General features: G+C 58.0%; 1 protein-coding gene across 1 annotated transcript; it reads right to left on the minus strand.

Annotated features, from left to right (window-relative positions):
• Positions 1-535: 535 nt before the first annotated feature.
• LOC144505315 (uncharacterized) lies at positions 536-22,480 on the minus strand. The gene is made up of 3 exons (XM_078231430.1): positions 22,295-22,480; positions 19,713-19,815; positions 536-1,603 (listed from the first exon to the last, which is right to left on the minus strand). The coding sequence occupies exons 1-3, from the start codon at positions 22,430-22,432 to the stop codon at positions 1,218-1,220; spliced, it is 627 nt and encodes a 208-aa protein (XP_078087556.1). The 5' UTR covers positions 22,433-22,480; the 3' UTR covers positions 536-1,217.
• Between the last annotated feature and the right edge of the window lie 273 nt (positions 22,481-22,753).

The raw sequence follows: 22,753 nt of genomic DNA on the forward strand, positions 1-22,753 counted from the left end.
GAGAGAGAGAGAGCAAGGGAGAGAGAGAAAAAGGGAGAGAAAGAAATGGAGAGAGAGAGAAAGGGGGAGAGAGAGAGAGAAAGGGGGAGAGAGAGAGAGAAAGGGAGAGAGAGAGAAATGGAGGTGATAAGATGGAGGGAATTGAGAGAGATGGTGAGAGAGAGGGACAGAGATCAGGAGAGGGAGAGATAAAGGGAGGAGGGAGAGAGAAAGGGGGAGAGACAGTGAGAGAGAGAGAGAGAGAGAGATAGATAAACGGGGGAGGGAGCGAGAGGGAGTAAGGGGGAGAGACAGAGAGAGAGAGATAGATAAAGGGGGGGAGGGAGAGAGTGAGTGCGAGAGGGACGGAGTGATCGATATGGGGAACAGTCCACTCTGAGACACTCAGGAGTCGGAGCCAATGACGGACCCTTGAGGCAGTCCGCTCACAGCCATGCTGCCTCGGTCTGCGAACACGGGGAAACACGAGGGCCTTCCCCCACTCACTGCATCTCAGCAAGAGGTCACGGGAAGGGTTTGGGGAATTAGACGGCAGGGCTGGAGCGGTGGGTCACCGTGTCTCACAGAGAGAGGGAGGGAGCCGGTCTCTCACTGAGACACAATCCACAGCGTGTAGCTTGGCCACTTTGGTTAACAGGGTTGGAAGTCACAATGTCACTTGGCAACGCAGAGCTCGAGTATTTCCCAAAAGGGAGGTGGTTGCTGAAGTTTTTCATCTGGTACTCATCAGGCAGGACAAATGCCAAATTTTGAGGGAACAATTGCAACGATGACAGCATAAGTCATTGTGATCCTTACAAATTTGGCATTCTTGTGTTAGTCCTGAGGTCGGCATGTTGTGGGGGGAGAGCGAAGGGGGAAGGGGGAGAAAACTGTGGAGGGGAAGAGCCCTGGCAACGAGTCTCCATTTCCGGCAATGTTCCGACCATATTGTCCAGGTGATTGTCGGTGATCTTGGCACAATGTAGATGCCAATCGGAGCACACAGCAAGCTGATTGTCCCCCCAGGGAATGCCGCCTGGATTGGGGCTGGTGGCCCCAGAGTTCTGGGGAAAATAAGATTTCCCCCCCCCGAGTTTATTTTGTTTTGTCTCGTTGATGAAGACCGGGAAGAAGGACCAATCAATTGTGATGTGTGTGAGTGAGTGGGAGAAGCAGCTTTCCGTGGACGGGCTGGTCTGTTCCAGGTGTCAGGTCTCTGCGTCACTCTGCTCGGCCTAGTCGTAGAGGTTCCTGCGCTGGAGCCTGTGCTCCATCTTGGCGAGCTGCTGCTCCAGGGAGCCGATCTTCCTCTCCAGCTGATGCTGCCTCTGCTGAGCCCCCCGGCAGCCTCCCGAGCCTGGCAGCCACACCCTGCTCAGCAGCAGGTAGAGGAGGCCCAGGCCAAGGAGCAGGGAGTTCCTCCGCTTCTCGTCCTCGCAGGTGGCCACCACGTAGGCGGCGGCCGTCAAGAAGAGGCCCAGCTTGACCAGCCAGAGGAGACGGCCGACCAGGTAGCCCAGGAGGCGCAGGGCGGCCAACAGGGTCAGGTAGATCAGCAGAGCTGCCAGAGCCAAGGCCAAGGCCCGCACCAAGGCCTCACGGTCCGTCCCCAGCTCCCCACCTGCAGGGAGAGAGAGAGGGAGAGCGGTGCTGACAGGAACCGACAGGGAGAACAGAAAACCATCAGACACACCGACACACACACACCGACACACCCACACACACACCGACACACACACACACCGACACACACACACCGACACACACACACACCGACACACACACACACCGACACACACCGACACACACACACACACCGACACACACACACACCGACACACACACACCGACACACACACACACCGACACACACACACACACCGACACACACCGACACACACACACACACCGACACACACACACACACCGACACACACACACACCGACACACACACACACCGACACACACCGACACACACACACACACACACACCGACACACACACACACCGACACACACACACACACCGACACACACACACACACCGACACACACACACACACGGACACGGACACACCGACACACCCACACACACACCGACACACACACACCGACACACACACACACACCGACACACACACACACACCGACACACACACACACACCGACACACACACACACACCGACACACACACACACACACACACACACACACACACCGACACACACACACACACCGACACACACACACACACCGACGGACACACCGACACCGACACGGACACACCGACACCGACACGGACACACCGACACCGACACGGACACACCGACACCGACACGGACACACCGACACCGACACACACACACACACCGACACCGACACACCGACACACACACACCGACACACACACACCGACACACACACACCGACACACACACACCGACACACACACACCGACACACACACACCGACACACACACACACCGACACACACACACACCGACACACACACCGACACACACACACCGACACACACACCGACACACACCCGGACACCGACACACACCCGGACACCGACACACACCCGGACACCGACACACACCCGGACACCGACACACACCCGGACACCGACACACACACACCGACACACACACACCGACACACACACACCGACACACACACACCGACACACACACACCGACACACACACACCGACACACACACACCGACACACACACACCGACACACACACACCGACACACACACACCGACACACACACACCGACACACCGACACACACACACACACCGACACACACACACACCGACACACACACACACCGACACACACACACCGACACACACACACCGACACACACACACCGACACCGACACACACACACACACCGACACACACACACACACCGACACACACACACACACCGACACACACACACACACACACCGACACACACACACACACCGACACACACACACACACACCGACACACACACACACACCGACACACACACACACACCGACACACACACACACACCGACACACACACACACACCGACACGGACACACACACCGACACACACACACCGACACACACACACCGACACACACACACCGACACACACACACCGACACACACACACCGACACACACCCGGACACCGACACACACCCGGACACCGACACACACCCGGACACCGACACACACCCGGACACCGACACACACACACCGACACACACACACCGACACACACACACCGACACACACACACCGACACACACACACCGACACACCGACACACCGACACACACACCGACACACACACACACCGACACACACACACACCGACACACACACACCGACACACACACACCGACACACACACACCGACACACACACACCGACACACACCGACACACACACACACACCGACACACACACACACACCGACACACACACACACACCGACACACACACACACACCGACACACACACACACACCGACACACACACACACACCGACACACACACACACACCGACACACACACACACACCGACACACACACACACACCGACACGGACACACACACCGACACGGACACACACCGACACGGACACACCGACACCGACACGGACACACCGACACCGACACGGACACACCGACACCGACACACACACACCGACACACACACACCGACACACACACACCGACACACACACACCGACACACACACACCGACACACACACACCGACACACACACACCGACACACACACACCGACACACACACACCGACACACACACACCGACACACACACACCGACACACACACACCGACACACACACACCGACACACACACACCGACACACCGACACACACACACAGACACACCGACACACACACACACACCGACACACACACACACACCGACACACACACACACACACACCGACACACACACACACACACCGACACACACACACACACACCGACACACACACACCGACACACACACACACACCGACACACACACACCGACACACACACCGACACACACACCGACACACACACCGACACACACACCGACACACACACCGACACACACACCGACACACACCGACACACACCGACACACACACACACACCGACACACACACACACACCGACACACACACACACACCGACACACACACACACACCGACACACACACACACACCGACACACACACACCGACACACACACACACCGACACACACACACACCGACACACACACACACACACACCGACACACACACACACACACACACCGACACACACACACACACCGACACACACACACACACCGACACACACACACACACCGACACACACACACACACCGACACACACACACACACCGACACACACACACACACCGACACACACACACACACCGACACACACACACACACCGACACACACACACACCGACACACACACACACCGACACACACCGACACACACACACACCGACACACACACACACCGACACACACACACACACCGACACACACACACACACCGACACACACACACACCGACACACACACACACACCGACACACACACCGACACACACACACACACCGACACACACACACACACCGACACACACACACACACCGACACACACACACACACCGACACACACACACACACCGACACACACACACACCGACACACACACACACCGACACACACACACACCGACACACACCGACACACACACACACCGACACACACACACCGACACACACACACCGACACCGACACACACACACACCGACACACACACACACCGACACACACACACACACCGACACACACACACACACCGACACACACACACACCGACACACACACACACCGACACACACACACACCGACACACACACACACACCGACACACACACACACACTGACACACACACACACACTGACACACACACACACACCGACACACACACACACCGACACACACACACACCGACACACACACACACCGACACACACACACACCGACACACACACACACCGACACACACACACACACCGACACACACACACACACCGACACACACACACACACACCGACACACACACACACACACCGACACACACACACACCGACACACACACACACCGACACACACACACCAACACACACACACCGACACACACACACCGACACACACACACCGACACACACACACCGACACACACACACACACCGACACCGACACACACACCGACACCGACACACACACCGACACACACACACACACCGACACACACACACACACACCGACACACACACACACACACACCGACACACACACACACCGACACACACACACACCGACACACACACACACCGACACACACACACACACACCGACACACACACACACACCGACACACACACACACACACCGACACACACACACACACCAACACACACACCGACACACACACACACCGACACACACACACACACCGACACACACACACACACACACCGACACACACACACACACACACCGACACACACACACACCCACACACACACCGACACACACACCGACACACACACCGACACACACACCGACACACACACCGACACACACACCGACACACACACACACACCGACACACACACACACACCGACACACACACACACACCGACACACACACACACACACACACACCGACACACACACACACACCGACACACACACACACACCGACACACACACACACACCGACACACACACACACACCGACACACACACACAGACACCGACACACCTGCTCCATCCGCCTCACTTCACTCTCACCTACTGGTCTAACCTCCTTCTGAAGCTTTCAATCACCTGATGAAGGAGCGACACTCTGAAAGCTCATGCTACCAAATAAACCTGTTGAACTTTAACCTGGTGTTGTCAGACTTCTTACTGTGCCTCCCCCAGTCCAATGATGGCATCTCCACATCATTGAAGCTGTCAATGTTACTCCCCTCGGTTACCCTCAGTGACACCTCGTCCTAGATTCTCAACCACTGTCTGAGAAAAGGAATGGGTCATGATCCCAGAGGCACAAGTCAGGAGTGTGATGGGATGCTCCCCACGTGCCTGGACTGGTCCAGCTCCAACAACACTCAAGAAGCTTGGCACCATCCAGGACAAAGCAACCCACTTGATTGGTAACACATCGACAAATATCCGCTCCCTCCATCACCGACTCTCAGGAGTAGCAGTGTGTACTATCTACAGGATGCACTGCGGCAATTCACCAAAGATCCTTAAACAGCAGGCCATGTATGAGAATTTTAAAATTAAGACATCATTCGACCTAAAACCAGTGAGTACAGGGCTGGGTGGCGGGGTGATAGAGGGTCGGGACTTCCTGAGAGTTAGGACATAGGACAGCAGAGTTTTGGGTGACGTTACTTCCAAAAAGAGCCCAGTAAGTAGTCTCACAACACCAGGTTAAAGTCCAACAGGTTTATTTGGAATCAAGAGCTTTTGGAGCGCTGCTCCTTCATCAGGTCCTTCATCCGGTGAGGAAGGGGGCAGCGTTCCGAAAACTCCTGATTCCAGATAAACCTTCAGACTTTAACCTGGTGTTGTGAAACTTCTGACTGTGCCAAACCCAGTCCAACGCCGTCATCCCCACATCATCCCAAAAAGAGGGGAGAATGTACAGTCAGCTGGGAGTGAACTTTTAAAAAAAAGTTTATTTGTTCGTGTCACAAGTCGGCTGACATTAACGCCGCAATGAAGCTACTGTGGAAGTCACCACACTGTTCAGGTACACGGAAGAAGAATTTAGCACGGCCAACGCACCTAACCAGCACGTCTTTCAGACCATGGGAGGAAACCGGAGCACCCGGAGGAAACCCACGCAGACACGGGGAGAACGTGCAGACTCCACACAGACAGTGACCCAAGCCGGGAATCAAACCCGGGTCCCTGGCGCTGTGAAGCAGCAGCGCTAACCCACTGTGCCACCGTGCTGCCGGGAATCGAACCCGGGTCCCTGGCACTGTGAGGCAGCAGTGCTAACCCACTGTGCCACCGTGCCACCTGGAATTGAACCCGGGTCCCTGGCGCTGTGAGGCAGCAGCGCTAACCACTGTGCCACCGTGCTGCCGGGAATCAAACCCGGGTCCCTGGCGCTGTGAGGCAGCAGTGCTAACCCACTGTGCCACCGTGCTGCCGGGAATTGAACCCGGGTCCCTGGCGCTGTGAGGCAGCAGCGCTAACCACTGTGTCACCGTGCCCCCGGGAATCGAACCCGGGTCCCTGGCGCTGTGAGGCAGCAGTGCTAACCCACTGTGCCACCGTGCTGCCGGGAATTGAACCCGGGTCCCTGGCGCTGTGAGGCAGCAGCGCTAACCCACTGTGCCACCGTGCTGCCGGGAATTGAACCCGGGTCCCTGGCGCTGTGAGGCAGCAGTGCTAACCCACTGTGCCACCGTGCTGCCGGGAATCGAACCCGGGTCCCTGGCACTGTGAGGCAGCAGTGCTAACCCACTGTGCCACCGTGCTGCCGGGAATCGAACCCGGGTCCCTGGAGCTGTGAGGCAGCAGTGCTAACCCACTGTGCCACCGTGCTGCCGGGAATCGAACCTGGGTCCCTGGCGCTGTGAGGCAGCAGTGCTAACCACTGTGCCACTGTGCCCCCGGGAATCGAACCCGGGTCCCTGGCACTGTGAGGCAGCAGTGCTAACCACTGTGCCACCGTGCCCCCGGGAATCGAACCCGGGTCCCTGGCGCTGTGAGGTAGCAGTGCTAACCACTGTGCCACTGTGCCCCCGGGAATCGAACCCGGGTCCCTGGCGCTGTGAGGTAGCAGTGCTAACCACTGTGCCACCATGCTGCCGGGAATTGAACCCGGGTCCCTGGCGCTGTGAGGTAGCAGTGCTAACCCACTGTGCCACCGTGCCCCCGGGAATCGAACCCGGGTCCCTGGCGCTGTGAGGCAGCAGTGCTAACCACTGTGCCACTGTGCCCCCGGGAATCGAACCCGGGTCCCTGGCGCTGTGAGGCAGCAGCGCTAACCCACTGTGTCACCGTGCCCCCGGGAATCGAACCCGGGTCCCTGGCGCTGTGAGGCAGCAGCGCTAACCACTGTGTCACCGTGCCCCCGGGAATCGAACCCGGGTCCCTGGCGCTGTGAGGCAGCAGTGCTAACCCACGGTGCCACCATAGTTGGAATAGTCACATCCTGGGGCAGGAGTCACAGGGCTGGGGGTTCCAGCAGCGGCTGAGAGATAAACCTCAGGACAGACACGAAAGCTCTCGAGTTTGCACATTCTCCACAACACCAATCTCCTTCCACAGTCTGGCTGTCCACTAACACTGCTCCAAGCACACAATCTCCTGCAGCGTCCAGGATCCAAATAACTTTCCTCCGAGACATTGCTTTCTATATGTTAATTGAGATATGATCCATTTAAGCATTAACATCGATCCCAACACGTGCCAATGTTGACAATAATCTGCAAATCTGGTGACATGAGGAAATATTGGCCCCAGTTAGCTGGCTCAGTACACTCAAATCACCTAAACCACAACCCAGGCCAAATGAGTTTAATATCTCATCTCAAAAGTAACAGTGCGGCACTCCCTCAGTACTGACCCTCTGACAGTGCAGCACTCCCTCAGCACTGACCCTCTGACAGTGCAGCACTCCCTCAGCACTGACCCTCTGACAGTGCGGCACTCCCTCAGCACTGACCCTCTGACAGTGCAGCACTCCCTCAGCACTGACCCTCTGACAGTGCGGCACTCCCTCAGCACTGACCCTCTGACAGTGCGGCACTCCCTCAGTACTGACCCTCTGACAGTGCAGCACTCCCTCAGTACTGACCCTCTGACAGTGCGGCACTCCCTCAGTACTGACCCTCTGACAGTGCGGCACTCCCTCAGCACTGACCCTCTGACAGTGCGGCACTCCCTCAGTACTGACCCTCTGACAGTGCAGCACTCCCTCAGTACTGACCCTCTGACAGTGCAGCACTCCCTCAGTACTGACCCTCTGACAGTGCAGCACTCCCTCAGTACTGACCCTCTGACAGTGCAGCACTCCCTCAGTACTGACCCTCTGACAGTGCAGCACTCCCTCAGTACTGACCCTCTGACAGTGCGGCACTCCCTCAGTACTGACCCTCTGACAGTGCAGCACTCCCTCAGTACTGACCCTCTGACAGTGCAGCACTCCCTCAGTACTGACCCTCTGACAGTGCGGCACTCCCTCAGTACTGACCCTCTGACAGTGCGGCACTCCCTCAGTACTGACCCTCTGACAGTGCGGCACTCCCTGAGTACTGACCCTCTGACAGTGCTGCACTCCCTCAGTACTGACCCTCTGACAGTGCGGCACTCCCTCAGTACTGACCCTCTGACAGTGCAGCACTCCCTCAGCACTGACCCTCTGACAGTGCAGCACTCCCTCAGCACTGACCCTCTGACAGTGCAGCACTCCCTCAGTACTGACCCTCTGACAGTGCAGCACTCCCTCAGCACTGACCCTCTGACAGTGCAGCACTCCCTCAGTACTGACCCTCTGACAGTGCGGCACTCCCTCAGCACTGACCCTCTGACAGTGCAGCACTCCCTCAGTACCGACCCTCTGACAGTGCGGCACTCCCTCAGCACTGACCCTCTGACAGTGCAGCACTCCCTCAGCACTGACCCTCTGACAGTGCAGCACTCCCTCAGTACTGACCCTCTGACAGTGCGGCACTCCCTCAGCACTGACCCTCTGACAGTGCGGCACTCCCTCAGCACTGACCCTCTGACAGTGCAGCACTCCCTCAGCACTGACCCTCTGACAGTGCGGCACTCCCTCAGCACTGACCCTCTGACAGGGCAGCACTCGCTCAGCACTGACCCTCTGACAGTGCAGCACTCCCTCAGTACTGACCCTCTGACAGTGCGGCACTCCCTCAGTACTGACCCTCTGACAGTGCAGCACTCCCTCAGTACTGACCCTCTGACAGTGCGGCACTCCCTCAGTACTGACCCTCTGACAGTGCGGCACTCCCTCAGTACTGACCCTCTGACACTGCGGCACTCCCTCAGTACTGACCCTCTGACAGTGCAGCACTCCCTCAGCACTGACCCTCTGACAGTGCGGCACTCCCTCAGTACTGACCCTCTGACAGTGCAGCACTCCCTCAGTACTGACCCTCTGACAGTGCGGCACTCCCTCAGCACTGACCCTCTGACAGTGCGGCACTCCCTCAGTACTGACCCTCTGACAGTGCAGCACTCCCTCAGCACTGACCCTCTGACAGTGCAGCACTCCCTCAGTCCTGACCCTCTGACAGTGCGGCACTCCCTCAGCACTGACCCTCTGACAGTGCAGCACTCCCTCAGCACTGACCCTCTGACAGTGCGGCACTCCCTCAGCGCTGACCCGAAGAGAGCGAGTGCACGAAGAGTGAGAGAGAGATCGGAGGGCTGGTGAGGGAGGTAAACTTTGACTGGGCAGATGTCAGTCAGTGAGTACCGGGTGGTGAAGGGGTGGGTGGCAGGTGGATGGTTCAGTGGGGCTTGCTGCCAGTCAGAAGGGGATATTGGGCACTGCAAAGTGAGTCAGACTGTGAGTGGAGCAGGATTTCTGAGGTAAATGAAGTGGAACGGATAGTCTGTTTAGTCTGTTCAAAACCCAAATATTATTTTACCTTTCCTTTTTATAGACCCAAGGAAAACCTCGCAATTATGGAAGTGTTGGAAGTGTGTAAATAACCCAGGATAGGTCATTCCCAAGTCAGCCGCTCCATGAACTCACTGCCAGGTTCCTGCATTTCACAGCCGGATCGCTCCCGTTTATTTAAACCCACTCCTGGCCAACTTTCCATGAACACTGCCTCCCCTCAGCCTCCCCCCTCCCCGCCCCACACACACACACCCCCCTCCCTCCCCGGCCCCCCACCCCCCCCCCCGGCCCCCCACCCGGCCCCCCACACACCCCCCCGCCCCCCCACACACCCCCCCGCCCCCCACACACCCCCCACCCCCGCCCCCCACACACCCCCCACCCCCGCCCCCCACACCCCCCCCCCCACACCCCCCCCCCACACACCCCCCCGCCCCCCACACACCCCCCCACCCCCCACACACCCCCCCCCCCCGCCCCCCACACACCCCCCCCGCCCCCCACACCCCCCCCCGCCCCCCACACACCCCCCCCCCCCGCCCCCCACACCACCCCCCCCCCCCCCCCCACACACCCCCCCGCCCCCCACACACCCCCCCACCCCCCACACACCCCCCCCGCCCCCCACACCCCCCCCCCCCGCCCCCCACACACCCCCCCCCCCGCCCCCCACACCTCCCCCCCCCCGCCCCCCACACCTCCCCCCCCCCGCCCCCCACACACCCCCGGTCCCAACTCTCACCAATCCCTGTCAGTCATCACAACCGCGTCCTGACCCACAATGCCTTCTGATTCACCACCCTCCCTATCTCTGCAACCTCCTCCAGCCCCGACACCCCTCCCTATCTCTGTAACCTCCTCCAGCCCCGACACCCCTCCCTATCTCTGTAACCTCCTCCAGCCCCGACACCCCTCCCTATCTCTGTAACCTCCTCCAGCCCCGACACCCCTCCCTATCTCTGTAACCTCCTCCAGCCCCGACACCCCTCCCTATCTCTGTAACCTCCTCCAGCCCCGACACCCCTCCCTATCTCTGTAACCTCCTCCAGCCCCGACACCCCTCCCTATCTCTGTAACCTCCTCCAGCCCCGACACCCCTCCCTATCTCTGTAACCTCCTCCAGCCCCGACACCCCTCCCTATCTCTGTAACCTCCTCCAGCCCCGACACCCCTCCCTATCTCTGTAACCTCCTCCAGCCCCGACACCCCTCCCTATCTCTGTAACCTCCTTCAGCCCCGACACCCCTCCCTATCTCTGTAACCTCCTCCAGCCCCAACAACCCTCCCTATCTCTGTAACCTCCTCCAGTCCCTGCACCCCTCACTATCTCTGTAACCTCTCCCAGCCCCTACACCCCTCCCTATCTCTGTAACCCCCTCCAGCCCCTACACCCCTCCCTATCGCTGTAACCTCCTCCAGCCCCGACACCCCTCCCTATCTCTGTAACCTCCTCCAGCCCCCACACCCCTCCCTATCTCTGTAACCTCCTCCAGCCCATACACCCCCCTCCCTATCTCTGTAACCTCCTCCAGCCCCTACAACCCTCCCTATCTCTGTAACCTCCTCCAGCCCCTACACCCCCTCCCTAACTCTGTAACCACCTCCACCCCCTACAACCCTCCCTATCTCTGTAACCTCCTCCACCCCCTTCACCCCTCCCTATCTCTGTAACCTCCTCCACCCCCTTCACCCCTCCCTATCTCTGTACCTCCTCCAGCCCCTACACCCCTCCCTATCGCTGTCATCTCCTCCAGCCCCTACAACCCTCCCTATCTCTGTAACCTCCTCCAGCCCCTACAACCCTCCCTATCTCTGTAACCTCCTCCAGCCTCTACAATCCTCCCTATCTCTGTAACCTCCTCCAGCCCCTACACCCCTCCCTATCGCTGTCATCTCCTCCAGCCCCCACACCCCTCCCTATCTCTGTAACCTCCTCCAGCCCCTACACCCCTCCCTATCTCTGTAACCTGCTCCAGACCCTACAACCCTCCCTATCTCTGTAACCACCTCCAGCCCCTACACCCCTCCCTATCTCTGTAACCTCCTCCAACCCCAACAACCCTCCCTATCTCTGTAACCACCTCCACCCCCTACATCCCTCCCTATCTCTGTAACCTCCTCCAGACCCGACAACCCTCCCTATCTCTGTAACCTCCTCCAGCCCCTACACCCCCTCCCTAACTCTGTAACCACCTCCACCCCCTACAACCCTCCCTATCTCTGTAACCTCCTCCACCCCCTTCACCCCTCCCTATCTCTGTAACCTCCTCCACCCCCTTCACCCCTCCCTATCTCTGTACCTCCTCCAGCCCCTACACCCCTCCCTATCGCTGTCATCTCCTCCAGCCCCTACAACCCTCCCTATCTCTGTAACCTCCTCCAGCCCCTACAACCCTCCCTATCTCTGTAACCTCCTCCAGCCTCTACAATCCTCCCTATCTCAGTAACCTCCTCCAGCCCCTACACCCCTCCCTATCGCTGTCATCTCCTCCAGCCCCTACACCCCTCCCTATCTCTGTAACCTCCTCCAGCCCCTACACCCCTCCCTATCTCTGTAACCTGCTCCAGACCCTACAACCCTCCCTATCTCTGTAACCACCTCCAGCCCCTACACCCCTCCCTATCTCTGTAACCTCCTCCAGCCCCAACAACCCTCCCTATCTCTGTAACCTCCTCCAGTCCCTGCACCCCTCCCTATCTCTGTAACCTCTCCCAGACCCTACACCCCTCCCTATCTCTGTAACCCCCTCCAGCCCCGACACCCCTCCCTATCTCTGTAACCCCCTCCAGCCCCTACACCCCTCCCTATCGCTGTAACCTCCTCCAGCCCCGACACCCCTCCCTATCTCTGTAACCTCCTCCAGCCCCCACACCCCTCCCTATCTCTGTAACCTCCTCCAGCCCATACACCCCCCTCCCTAGCTCTGTAACCTCCTCCAGCCCCTACAACCCTCCCTATCTCTGTAACCACCTCCAGCCCCTACAACCCTCCCTATCTCTGTAACCTCCTCCAGCCCCTACACCCCTCCCTATCTCTGTAACCTACTCCAGCCCCTACAACCCTCCCTATCTCTGTAACCTCCTCCAGCCCCTACACCCGTCCCTATCTCTGTAACCTCCTCCAGACCCTACAACCCTCCCTATCTCTGTAACCTCCTCCAGACCCTACACCTCTGCCTATCTCTGTAACCACCTCCAGCCCCTTCACCCCTCCGTATCTCTGTACCTCCTCCAGCCCCTACAACCCTCCCTATCTCTGTAACCACCTCCACCCCCTACATCCCTCCCTATCTCTGCAACCTCCTCCAGCCCCTCCACCCCCTCCCTAACTCTGTAACCACCTCCACCCCCTAAAACCCTCCCTATCTCTGTAACCTCCTCCACCCCCTTCACCCCTCCCTATCTCTGTAACCTCCTCCACCCCCTTCACCCCTCCCTATCTCTGTACCTCCTCCAGCCCCTTCACCCCTCCCTATCTCTGTACCTCCTCCACCCCCTACACCCCTCCCTATCGCTGTCATCTCCTCCAGCCCCTACAACCCTCCCTATCTCTGTAACCTCCTCCAGCCTCTACAATCCTCCCTATCTCTGTAACCTCCTCCAGCCCCTACACCCCTCCCTATCTCTGTAACCTCCTCCAGCCCCTACACCCCTCCCTATCTCTGTAACCTCCTCCAGCCCCTACACCCCTCCCTATCTCTGTAACCTCCTCCAGCCCCTACACCCCTCCCTATCTCTGTAACCTCCTCCAGCCCCTACACCCCTCCCTATCTCTGTAACCTCCTCCAGCCCCGACAACACTCCCTGTCTCTGTCACCTCCTCCAGCCCCTTCACCCCTCCCTATCGCTGTCATCTCCTCCAGCCCCTACACCACTCCCTATTTCTGTAACCTCCTCCAGCCCCTACACCCCTCCCTATCTCTGTAACCTCCTCCAGCCCCTACACCCCTCCCTATCTCTGTAACCTCCTCCACCCCCTACACCCCTCCCTATCTCTGTAACCTCCTCCACCCCCTACACCCCTCCCTATCTCTGTAACCTCCTCCAGCCCCTACACCCCTCCCTATCTCTGTAACCTCCTCCAGCCCCGACAACACTCCCTATCTCTGTAACCTCCTCCAGCCCCTACAACCCTCCCTATCTCTGTAACCTCCTCCAGCCTCTACAATCCTCCCTATCTCTGTAACCTCCTCCAGCCCCTACACCCCTCCCTATCTCTGTAACCTCCTCCAGCCCCTACACCCCTCCCTATCTCTGTAACCTCCTCCAGCCTCTACAATCCTCCCTATCTCTGTAACCTCCTCCAGCCCCTACACCCCTCCCTATCTCTGTAACCTCCTCCAGCCCCTACACCCCTCCCTATCTCTGTAACCTCCTCCAGCCCCTACACCCCTCCCTATCGCTGTCATCTCCTCCAGCCCCTACACCCCTCCCTATCTCTGTAACCTCCTCCAGCCCCTACACCCCTCCCTATCTCTGTAACCTCCTCCACCACCTACACCCCTCCCTATCTCTGTAACCTCCTCCAGCTCCTACACCCCTCCCTATCTCTGTAACCTCCTCCAGCCCATACACCCCTCCCTATCTCTGTAACCTCCTCCAGCTCCTACACCCCTCCCTATCTCTGTAACCTCCTCCAGCCCCGACAACACTCCCTGTCTCTGTCACCTCCTCCAGCCCCTACACCCCTCCCTATCGCTGTCATCTCCTCCAGCCCCTACACCACTCCCTATTTCTGTAACCTCCTCCACCCCCTACACCCCTCCCTATCTCTGTAACCTCCTCCAGCCCCTACACCCCTCCCTATCTCTGTAACCTCCTCCAGCCCCCACACCCCTCCCTATCTCTGTAACCTCCTCCAGCCCCTACAACCCTCCCTATCTCTGTAACCTCCTCCATCCCCTACACCCCTCCCTATCTCTGTAACCTCCTCCAGCCCCCACACCCCTCCCTATCTCTGTAACCTCCTCCATCCCCCACACCCCTCCCTGTCTCTGTCACCTCCTCCAGTCAGGTTTCTGTCGCTCCAATTTCATGCTGTCCGGACCCAGACGCTGGATTTCCCTCTCTAACGCTCCCTCCTTGCTCCTTGAAGACGGTCTTTCAAACCCTCCCCTTTGAGCAAGACTTTGATCAGATGCTTTCCATATCTCCCTCCGTCGCTTGGGGTGAACATTGTGATTTACCCATCGGAGGCACTTTCATCAGGCAAGCTTATCTTAAGGCAATTGAGTGAAGGCTGCCGGGCGTGAACTGTCCGCTCACTCTCCGGAGCTGCTATCGACTGTGGCTGGGTGGGCGTAGCCCCGGGAGCCTAGCCCCGGGAAACCTCTGGAGGCAAAATCCCGGAAGGTTACAGATAATTTACAATGGATTCCACTCTCATTAGGGTGGAGTTGTTTGCGACTTTATTAGGAAAGGAATATTAGTTGCTGATATTGTGTTTACTTTGATTGTAATGCATCTGGATGACTTGTTTGTTACGCTGATAGGCCTTCTGGGGCTAGGCCCAGCTCTGGAAAACCTAGCCCCGGAAGGCCCAGCTCTGGAAAACATAGCCCCGGAAGGCCCAGCTCTGGAAAACCTAGCCCCGGAAGGCCCAGCTCTGGAAAACCTAGCCCCGGAAGACCTGGAGACAATTTATAATGGACTCCATTCTCATTAGGATGGAGTTGTTTGAAGGATAATTTATTATTGTGAAATTGTCCAAAGATGTCCAAAGATGTGTGGGTTAGGTTGATTGGCCAGGTTAAAAATTGCCCCTTAGAGTCCTGAGATGCGTAGGTTAGAGGGATTAGCGGGTAAAATATGTGGGGGTCGGGCCTGGGTGGGATTGTGGTCGGTGCAGACTCGATGGGCCGAATGGCCTCCTTCTGCACTGTAGGGTTTCTATGATTTCTATGATTTGAATGACTTGTCTGGCTGTTCCTCCCCGCAGAGACGCTGTCCCGTGGTGAAGCAACACTGCCACATGCTGGCGGCAAGCAGGACTGCAGCAGCTGGGAGAAACTCGGTCAGTGGGTTGTGGAATTGGAACAACCCTACACTCTCCTGAAGCACAGTGGGTCAGCACTGCTGCCTCACAGCGCCAGGGACACAGGTTCGATTCCCAGCTCGGGTCACTGTCTGTGCGGAGTCTCTGCACATTCTCCCCGTGGCTGCGTGGGTTACCTCCGGGTGCTCCGGTTTCCTCCCACAGTCCAAAGATGTGCGGGTTAGGTGGATTGGCTGTGCTAAATTGCCCCCGAGTGTAGGTTAGGGCGATTATTGGGGAGTTACTCTCTGTCAGAGTCAGTACAGACACGATGGGCCGAATGGCCTCCTCTGGAGATTCTATGAACTGCCACCTCAGAGGCCTCGCACAGGCCAGACCTGGAAAGGACGGCAGAATTCCTTCCCTAAAGGGTATTAGTGAACCAGATGGGTTTTTCCGACAATGTTCGCTTCCAGGTTTTTATCTGCCGCGGCAGGATTTGAACTCGGATCCCCAGACCCATTACCCTGGGTCTCTGGATTGCTAACCCAGTGATAATACCACTGCACCACTGCCTCCCCTCATAGAGACTAACATTCTCTCAGTCCATTCGATTTGTTTTTGCATCTGCTCATGACCTTTTAATGATCCGTGTATCTAAATACTGCTCCCGCAACCCTCCCCACTCCACTCACCCCCGCCCCCCACTCACCCCGGCACCCCACTCACCCCCGCCCTCCCACTCTGCCTCTCCCCACACCCCGTTCTCCCTTCCCCTGCACCGCCCCCTCTCCTTCCCCCTGCACCCCCCCTCTCCCTCCCCCTGCACCCCCCCTCTCCCTCCCCTTGCACCCCCCCTCCCTCCCCCCCTACACCCCCCCCCTCTCCCTCCCCCTGCACCCCCCCTCTCCCTCCCCCTGCACCCCCCCTCCCTCCCCCTGCACCCCCCTCCCTCCCCCTGCACCCCCCTCCCTCCCCCTGCACCCCCCCTCCCTCTCCCTGCACCGCCCCCCCTACCTCCCCCTGCACCCCCCCTCTCCCTCCCCCTGCACCCCCCCTCCCTCCCCCTGCACCTCCCCTCCCTCCCTCCCTCCCCCTGCACCCCCCCTCTCCCTCCCCCTGCACCCCCCCCTCCCCCTGCACCCCCCCCTCCCCCTGCACCCCCCCCCTCCCTCCCGCTGCACCCCCCCCTCGGGAGCCCTCAGCCTCCCATCCATTGACTCTGTCTACACTTCCCGCTGTCTTGGCAAAGCAGCCAGCGTAATCCAGGACCCCACGCACCCCGGACATTCTCTCTTCCACCTTCTTCTGTCGGGAAAACAGATACAAAAGTCTGAGGTACCGACCGCCTCAAGAACAGCTTCTTCCCCGCTGCTGTCAGACATTTTGAATGGACCGACCTCGCACTAAGTTGATCTTTCTCTACACCCTAACTACGACTGTAACACGACATTCTGCACCCTCTCGTTTCCATCTCTATGAACGGTATGCTTTGTCGGTATAATGCGCAGGAAACAATACTTTTCACTGTGTGTTAATACCAGTGACAATAATAAATCAAATCAATTCCCACTGTCTCTGACCCTCCAGTATTTTGGGTTCAGAAGTCACTCTGTCCTTTTACGAGTCGTTCTGATTTAGAAAGGTTCGTACCCGTGATTGAAAAGTGTTTGAAAGGGGCAAGGGGTTTAAGGGGAGGAGTGCGAGTGTGCGCGGGCACAAGGTGAAGGCCATTCGGCCCCTCAGGACGATGCTGACCCTCGAGCTGGAAGGAAAACCAAAAGGACGCTTCCAGAGTCCGGGTTGGGGTGTCGCGAGGGAAAGGTTTCTCTCGATTCGGGATGCACCGGCTGATAAAGGATGGCGGATTCCAGATCCAACAGCAACTTCCAAATGAGGGAACTGGATCAATGTTTGAAAGCAAACTCAGGAACCAGAGGGAGATGGGGGCAGTGAGGGGAGAACAGGTTCTGAATGCTGCCGTTTCCCTGACGATGTTCTTTTGAAGATCAGAATTGTAAATGTTTTTAATTCCTTCCTTTCATTCCCTCTCTCTCTCTCTCTCTCTCTCTCTATCCTCTCCGACACACTCATCCTTTCCCCTCCACTTGCTCCGTGCTCTCCCAGTCATAGAACAGCACCACCCCACGGGGGGGAGCCCACTGTACCACCGCACGGGGGGAGCCCACTGTACCACCCCACGGGGGGGAGCCCACTGTACCACCCCACGGGGGGTGGGGGGACCCCACTGTACCACCCCACGGGGGCGACCCCACTGTACCACCCCAGGGGGGCGACCCCACTGTACCACCCCAGGGGGGCGACCCCACTGTACCACCCCAGGGGGGCGACCCCACTGTACCACCCCAGGGGGGCGACCCCACTGTACCACCCCACGGGGGCGACCCCACTGTACCACCCCAGGGGGGCGACCCCACTGTACCACCCCAGGGGGGCGACCCCACTGTACCACCCCACGGGGGCGACCCCACTGTACCACCCCAGGGGGGCGACCCCACTGTACCACCCCACGGGGGCGACCCCACTGTACCACCCCAGGGGGGCGACCCCACTGTACCACCCCACGGGGGCGACCCCAGTGTACCACCCCACGGGGGCGACCCCAGTGTACCACCCCACGGGGGGGAGCCCACTGTACCACCCCACGGGGGGAGCCCACTGTACGTCGCTGTCCCCCGGGGAACCCCCATCCCGTCGCTGCTCCATGGCAGACCCCACTGCGCCACTTTCCTGTTGAAAAGAGCAATGCGATCAGTTCCCGCTCCAGTCCCACAGCCGCTCTGAAATCTCTGCGCTCCTCCAATCCCATCGCCCCAGGACCCGTTCCGCCATTGGCAGCTGCGCGGGACCCTCCAGGTCTCTGGAAGCGGGCACCTCGCGACCAATTTCAGTGGCGGCCCTCTGCACACAGCGGGAGCAGTCCTGCCAGTCCACAAGGTGTCCCCATGAACAATCACCCACCCACAAGCTCCCCCCACAGTCAATCCCCACACAAACCGCTTACCTTTAATTCCCAAGGCATCCAGCAAGTCAGAACATGACTCAGTGAAGAGGTTGGCGACGGCTGTGGTTCCATTGAGCGCCAGTTTCCAGTAACGTAGAAGCGTCTACAGTTAGAAACGCAAAACAGGAGTCACATCGCCTCAATGTTGGGGAGACGAGAGGCAGAGAGCCCAGAGAGAGAGGGGGGGGGCCGCAGAATCCCCCGACTGAGAGACAGGAAGACACAGCGGGGAACAGACCCGACAGCGAACGGATTCAAGAAAGAGCGAGAGTGGAATGCGTTGCAAACCCAGCGAACGAGGAAAAAAGGGTAGATTACAAACCCGTTCACAGAGGGTGCATTACAGTCCCACTGACAGGAGGGTAATGGACACGTTACAGTCCCACTGACAGGAGGGTAATGGACACATTACAGTCCCACTGACAGGAGGGTAATGGACACGTTACAGTCCCACTGACAGGAGGACAATGGACTCGTTACAGTCCAACTGACAGGAGGACAATGGACACGTTACAGTCCCACTGACAGGAGGGTAATGGACACATTACAGTCCCACTGACAGGAGGGTAATGGACACATTACAGTCCCACTGACAGGAGGGTAATGGACACATTACAGTCCCACTGACAGGAGGGTAATGGACACATTACAGTCCCACTGACAGGAGGGTAATGGGCACATTACAGTCCCACTGACAGGAGGGTAATGGGCACATTACAGTCCCACTGACAGGAGGGTAATGGGCACATTACAGTCCCACTGACAGGAGGGTAATGGGCACATTACAGTCCCACTGACAGGAGGGTAATGGGCACATTACAGTCCCACTGACAGGAGGGTAATGGACACGTTACAGTCCCACTGACAGGAGGGTAATGGACACGTTACAGTCCCACTGACAGGAGGGTAATGGACACGTTACAGTCCCACTGACAGGAGGGTAATGGACACGTTACAGTCCCACTGACAGGAGGGTAATGGACACGTTACAGTCCCACTGACAGGAGGGTAATGGACACATTACAGTCCCACTGACAGGAGGGTAATGGACACGTTACAGTCCCACTGACAGGAGGGTAATGGACACATTACAGTCCCACTGACAGGAGGGTAATGGACACATTACAGTCCCACTGACAGGAGGGTAATGGACACGTTACAGTCCCACTGACAGGAGGGTAATGGACACGTTACAGTCCCACTGACAGGAGGGTAATGGACACGTTACAGTCCCACTGACAGGAGGGTAATGGACACGTTACAGTCCCACTGACAGGAGGGTAATGGACACGTTACAGTCCCACTGACAGGAGGGTAATGGACACGTTACAGTCCCACTGACAGGAGGGTAATGGACACGTTACAGTCCCACTGACAGGAGGGTAATGGACACATTACAGTCCCACTGACAGGAGGGTAATGGACACATTACAGTCCCACTGACAGGAGGGTAATGGACACATTACAGTCCCACTGACAGGAGGGTAATGGACACATTACAGTCCCACTGACAGGAGGGTAATGGACACATTACAGTCCCACTGACAGGAGGGTAATGGACACATTACAGTCCCACTGACAGGAGGGTAATGGACACATTACAGTCCCACTGACAGGAGGGTAATGGACACGTTACAGTCCCACTGACAGGAGGGTAATGGACACGTTACAGTCCCACTGACAGGAGGGTAATGGACACATTACAGTCCCACTGACAGGAGGGTAATGGACACATTACAGTCCCACTGACAGGAGGGTAATGGACACATTACAGTCCCACTGACAGGAGGGTAATGGACACGTTACAGTCCCACTGACAGGAGGGTAATGGACACGTTACAGTCCCACTGACAGGAGGGTAATGGACACGTTACAGTCCCACTGACAGGAGGGTAATGGACACGTTACAGTCCCACTGACAGGAGGGTAATGGACACGTTACAGTCCCACTGACAGGAGGGTAATGGACACATTACAGTCCCACTGACAGGAGGGTAATGGACACATTACAGTCCCACTGACAGGAGGGTAATGGACACATTACAGTCCCACTGACAGGAGGGTAATGGACACATTACAGTCCCACTGACAGGAAGGTAATGGACACATTACAGTCCCACTGACAGGAGGGTAATGGACACATTACAGTCCCACTGACAGGAGGGTAATGGACACATTACAGTCCCACTGACAGGAGGGTAATGGACACGTTACAGTCCCACTGACAGGAGGGTAATGGACACGTTACAGTCCCACTGACAGGAGGGTAATGGACACATTACAGTCCCACTGACAGGAGGGTAATGGACACATTACAGTCCCACTGACAGGAGGGTAATGGACACATTACAGTCCCACTGACAGGAGGGTAATGGACACATTACAGTCCCACTGACAGGAGGGTAATGGACACGTTACAGTCCCACTGACAGGAGGGTAATGGACACATTACAGTCCCACTGACAGGAGGGTAATGGACACGTTACAGTCCCGCTCTCGGCCGGTTCCCGCTCTGGGAGTTTGGGGCCTACTCCCCTCCCTGAAGCCTGGGCCTTTCCTGCTCCCCCGGGACCCCGCTTCACCTCTCTCGCTCCGCCCGGCAGCAGCTCCTCCACCGCGGCCGCCGCCGCCCGGAAGACATTGGGCCGGTCCCGGTGCTCGGCGCCGCAGCCCCGCGGGAGGAGCAGCGGGAGGAGGAGGAGGAACTCCGCCGCCGCCATCAGTCCACGGCCCGGGGCCGGGGGCGCGGCCGCTTCACAGACACCGCGGAGCCGCCGCAGGGATAAATAACAGCGCCCCGGACGGCACGGCGCATGCGCGCCTGGTGGCGCCGCGTTACCGCCTCCGTCTCTGAGCAGGATCCAGTTTGAGAGACATTGGTTCGATTCCCTCCATCGCCATTAGACCTCACCTCATCCCACCTTCTCCCAGTGCAGTGGTGTTCCAGTCCCTGCTTCCTGCAAGTCTGAGGTCCATTTGTAGCACGGTTTAACTGGAGCTCTTTCATTCCCACCCAGCAGGATGGATTCAGGTAGTCATAC

The sequence above is a fragment of the Mustelus asterias genome, chromosome 16 (genome assembly GCF_964213995.1).
Source record: "Mustelus asterias chromosome 16, sMusAst1.hap1.1, whole genome shotgun sequence".
NCBI lineage: Eukaryota > Metazoa > Chordata > Chondrichthyes > Carcharhiniformes > Triakidae > Mustelus > Mustelus asterias.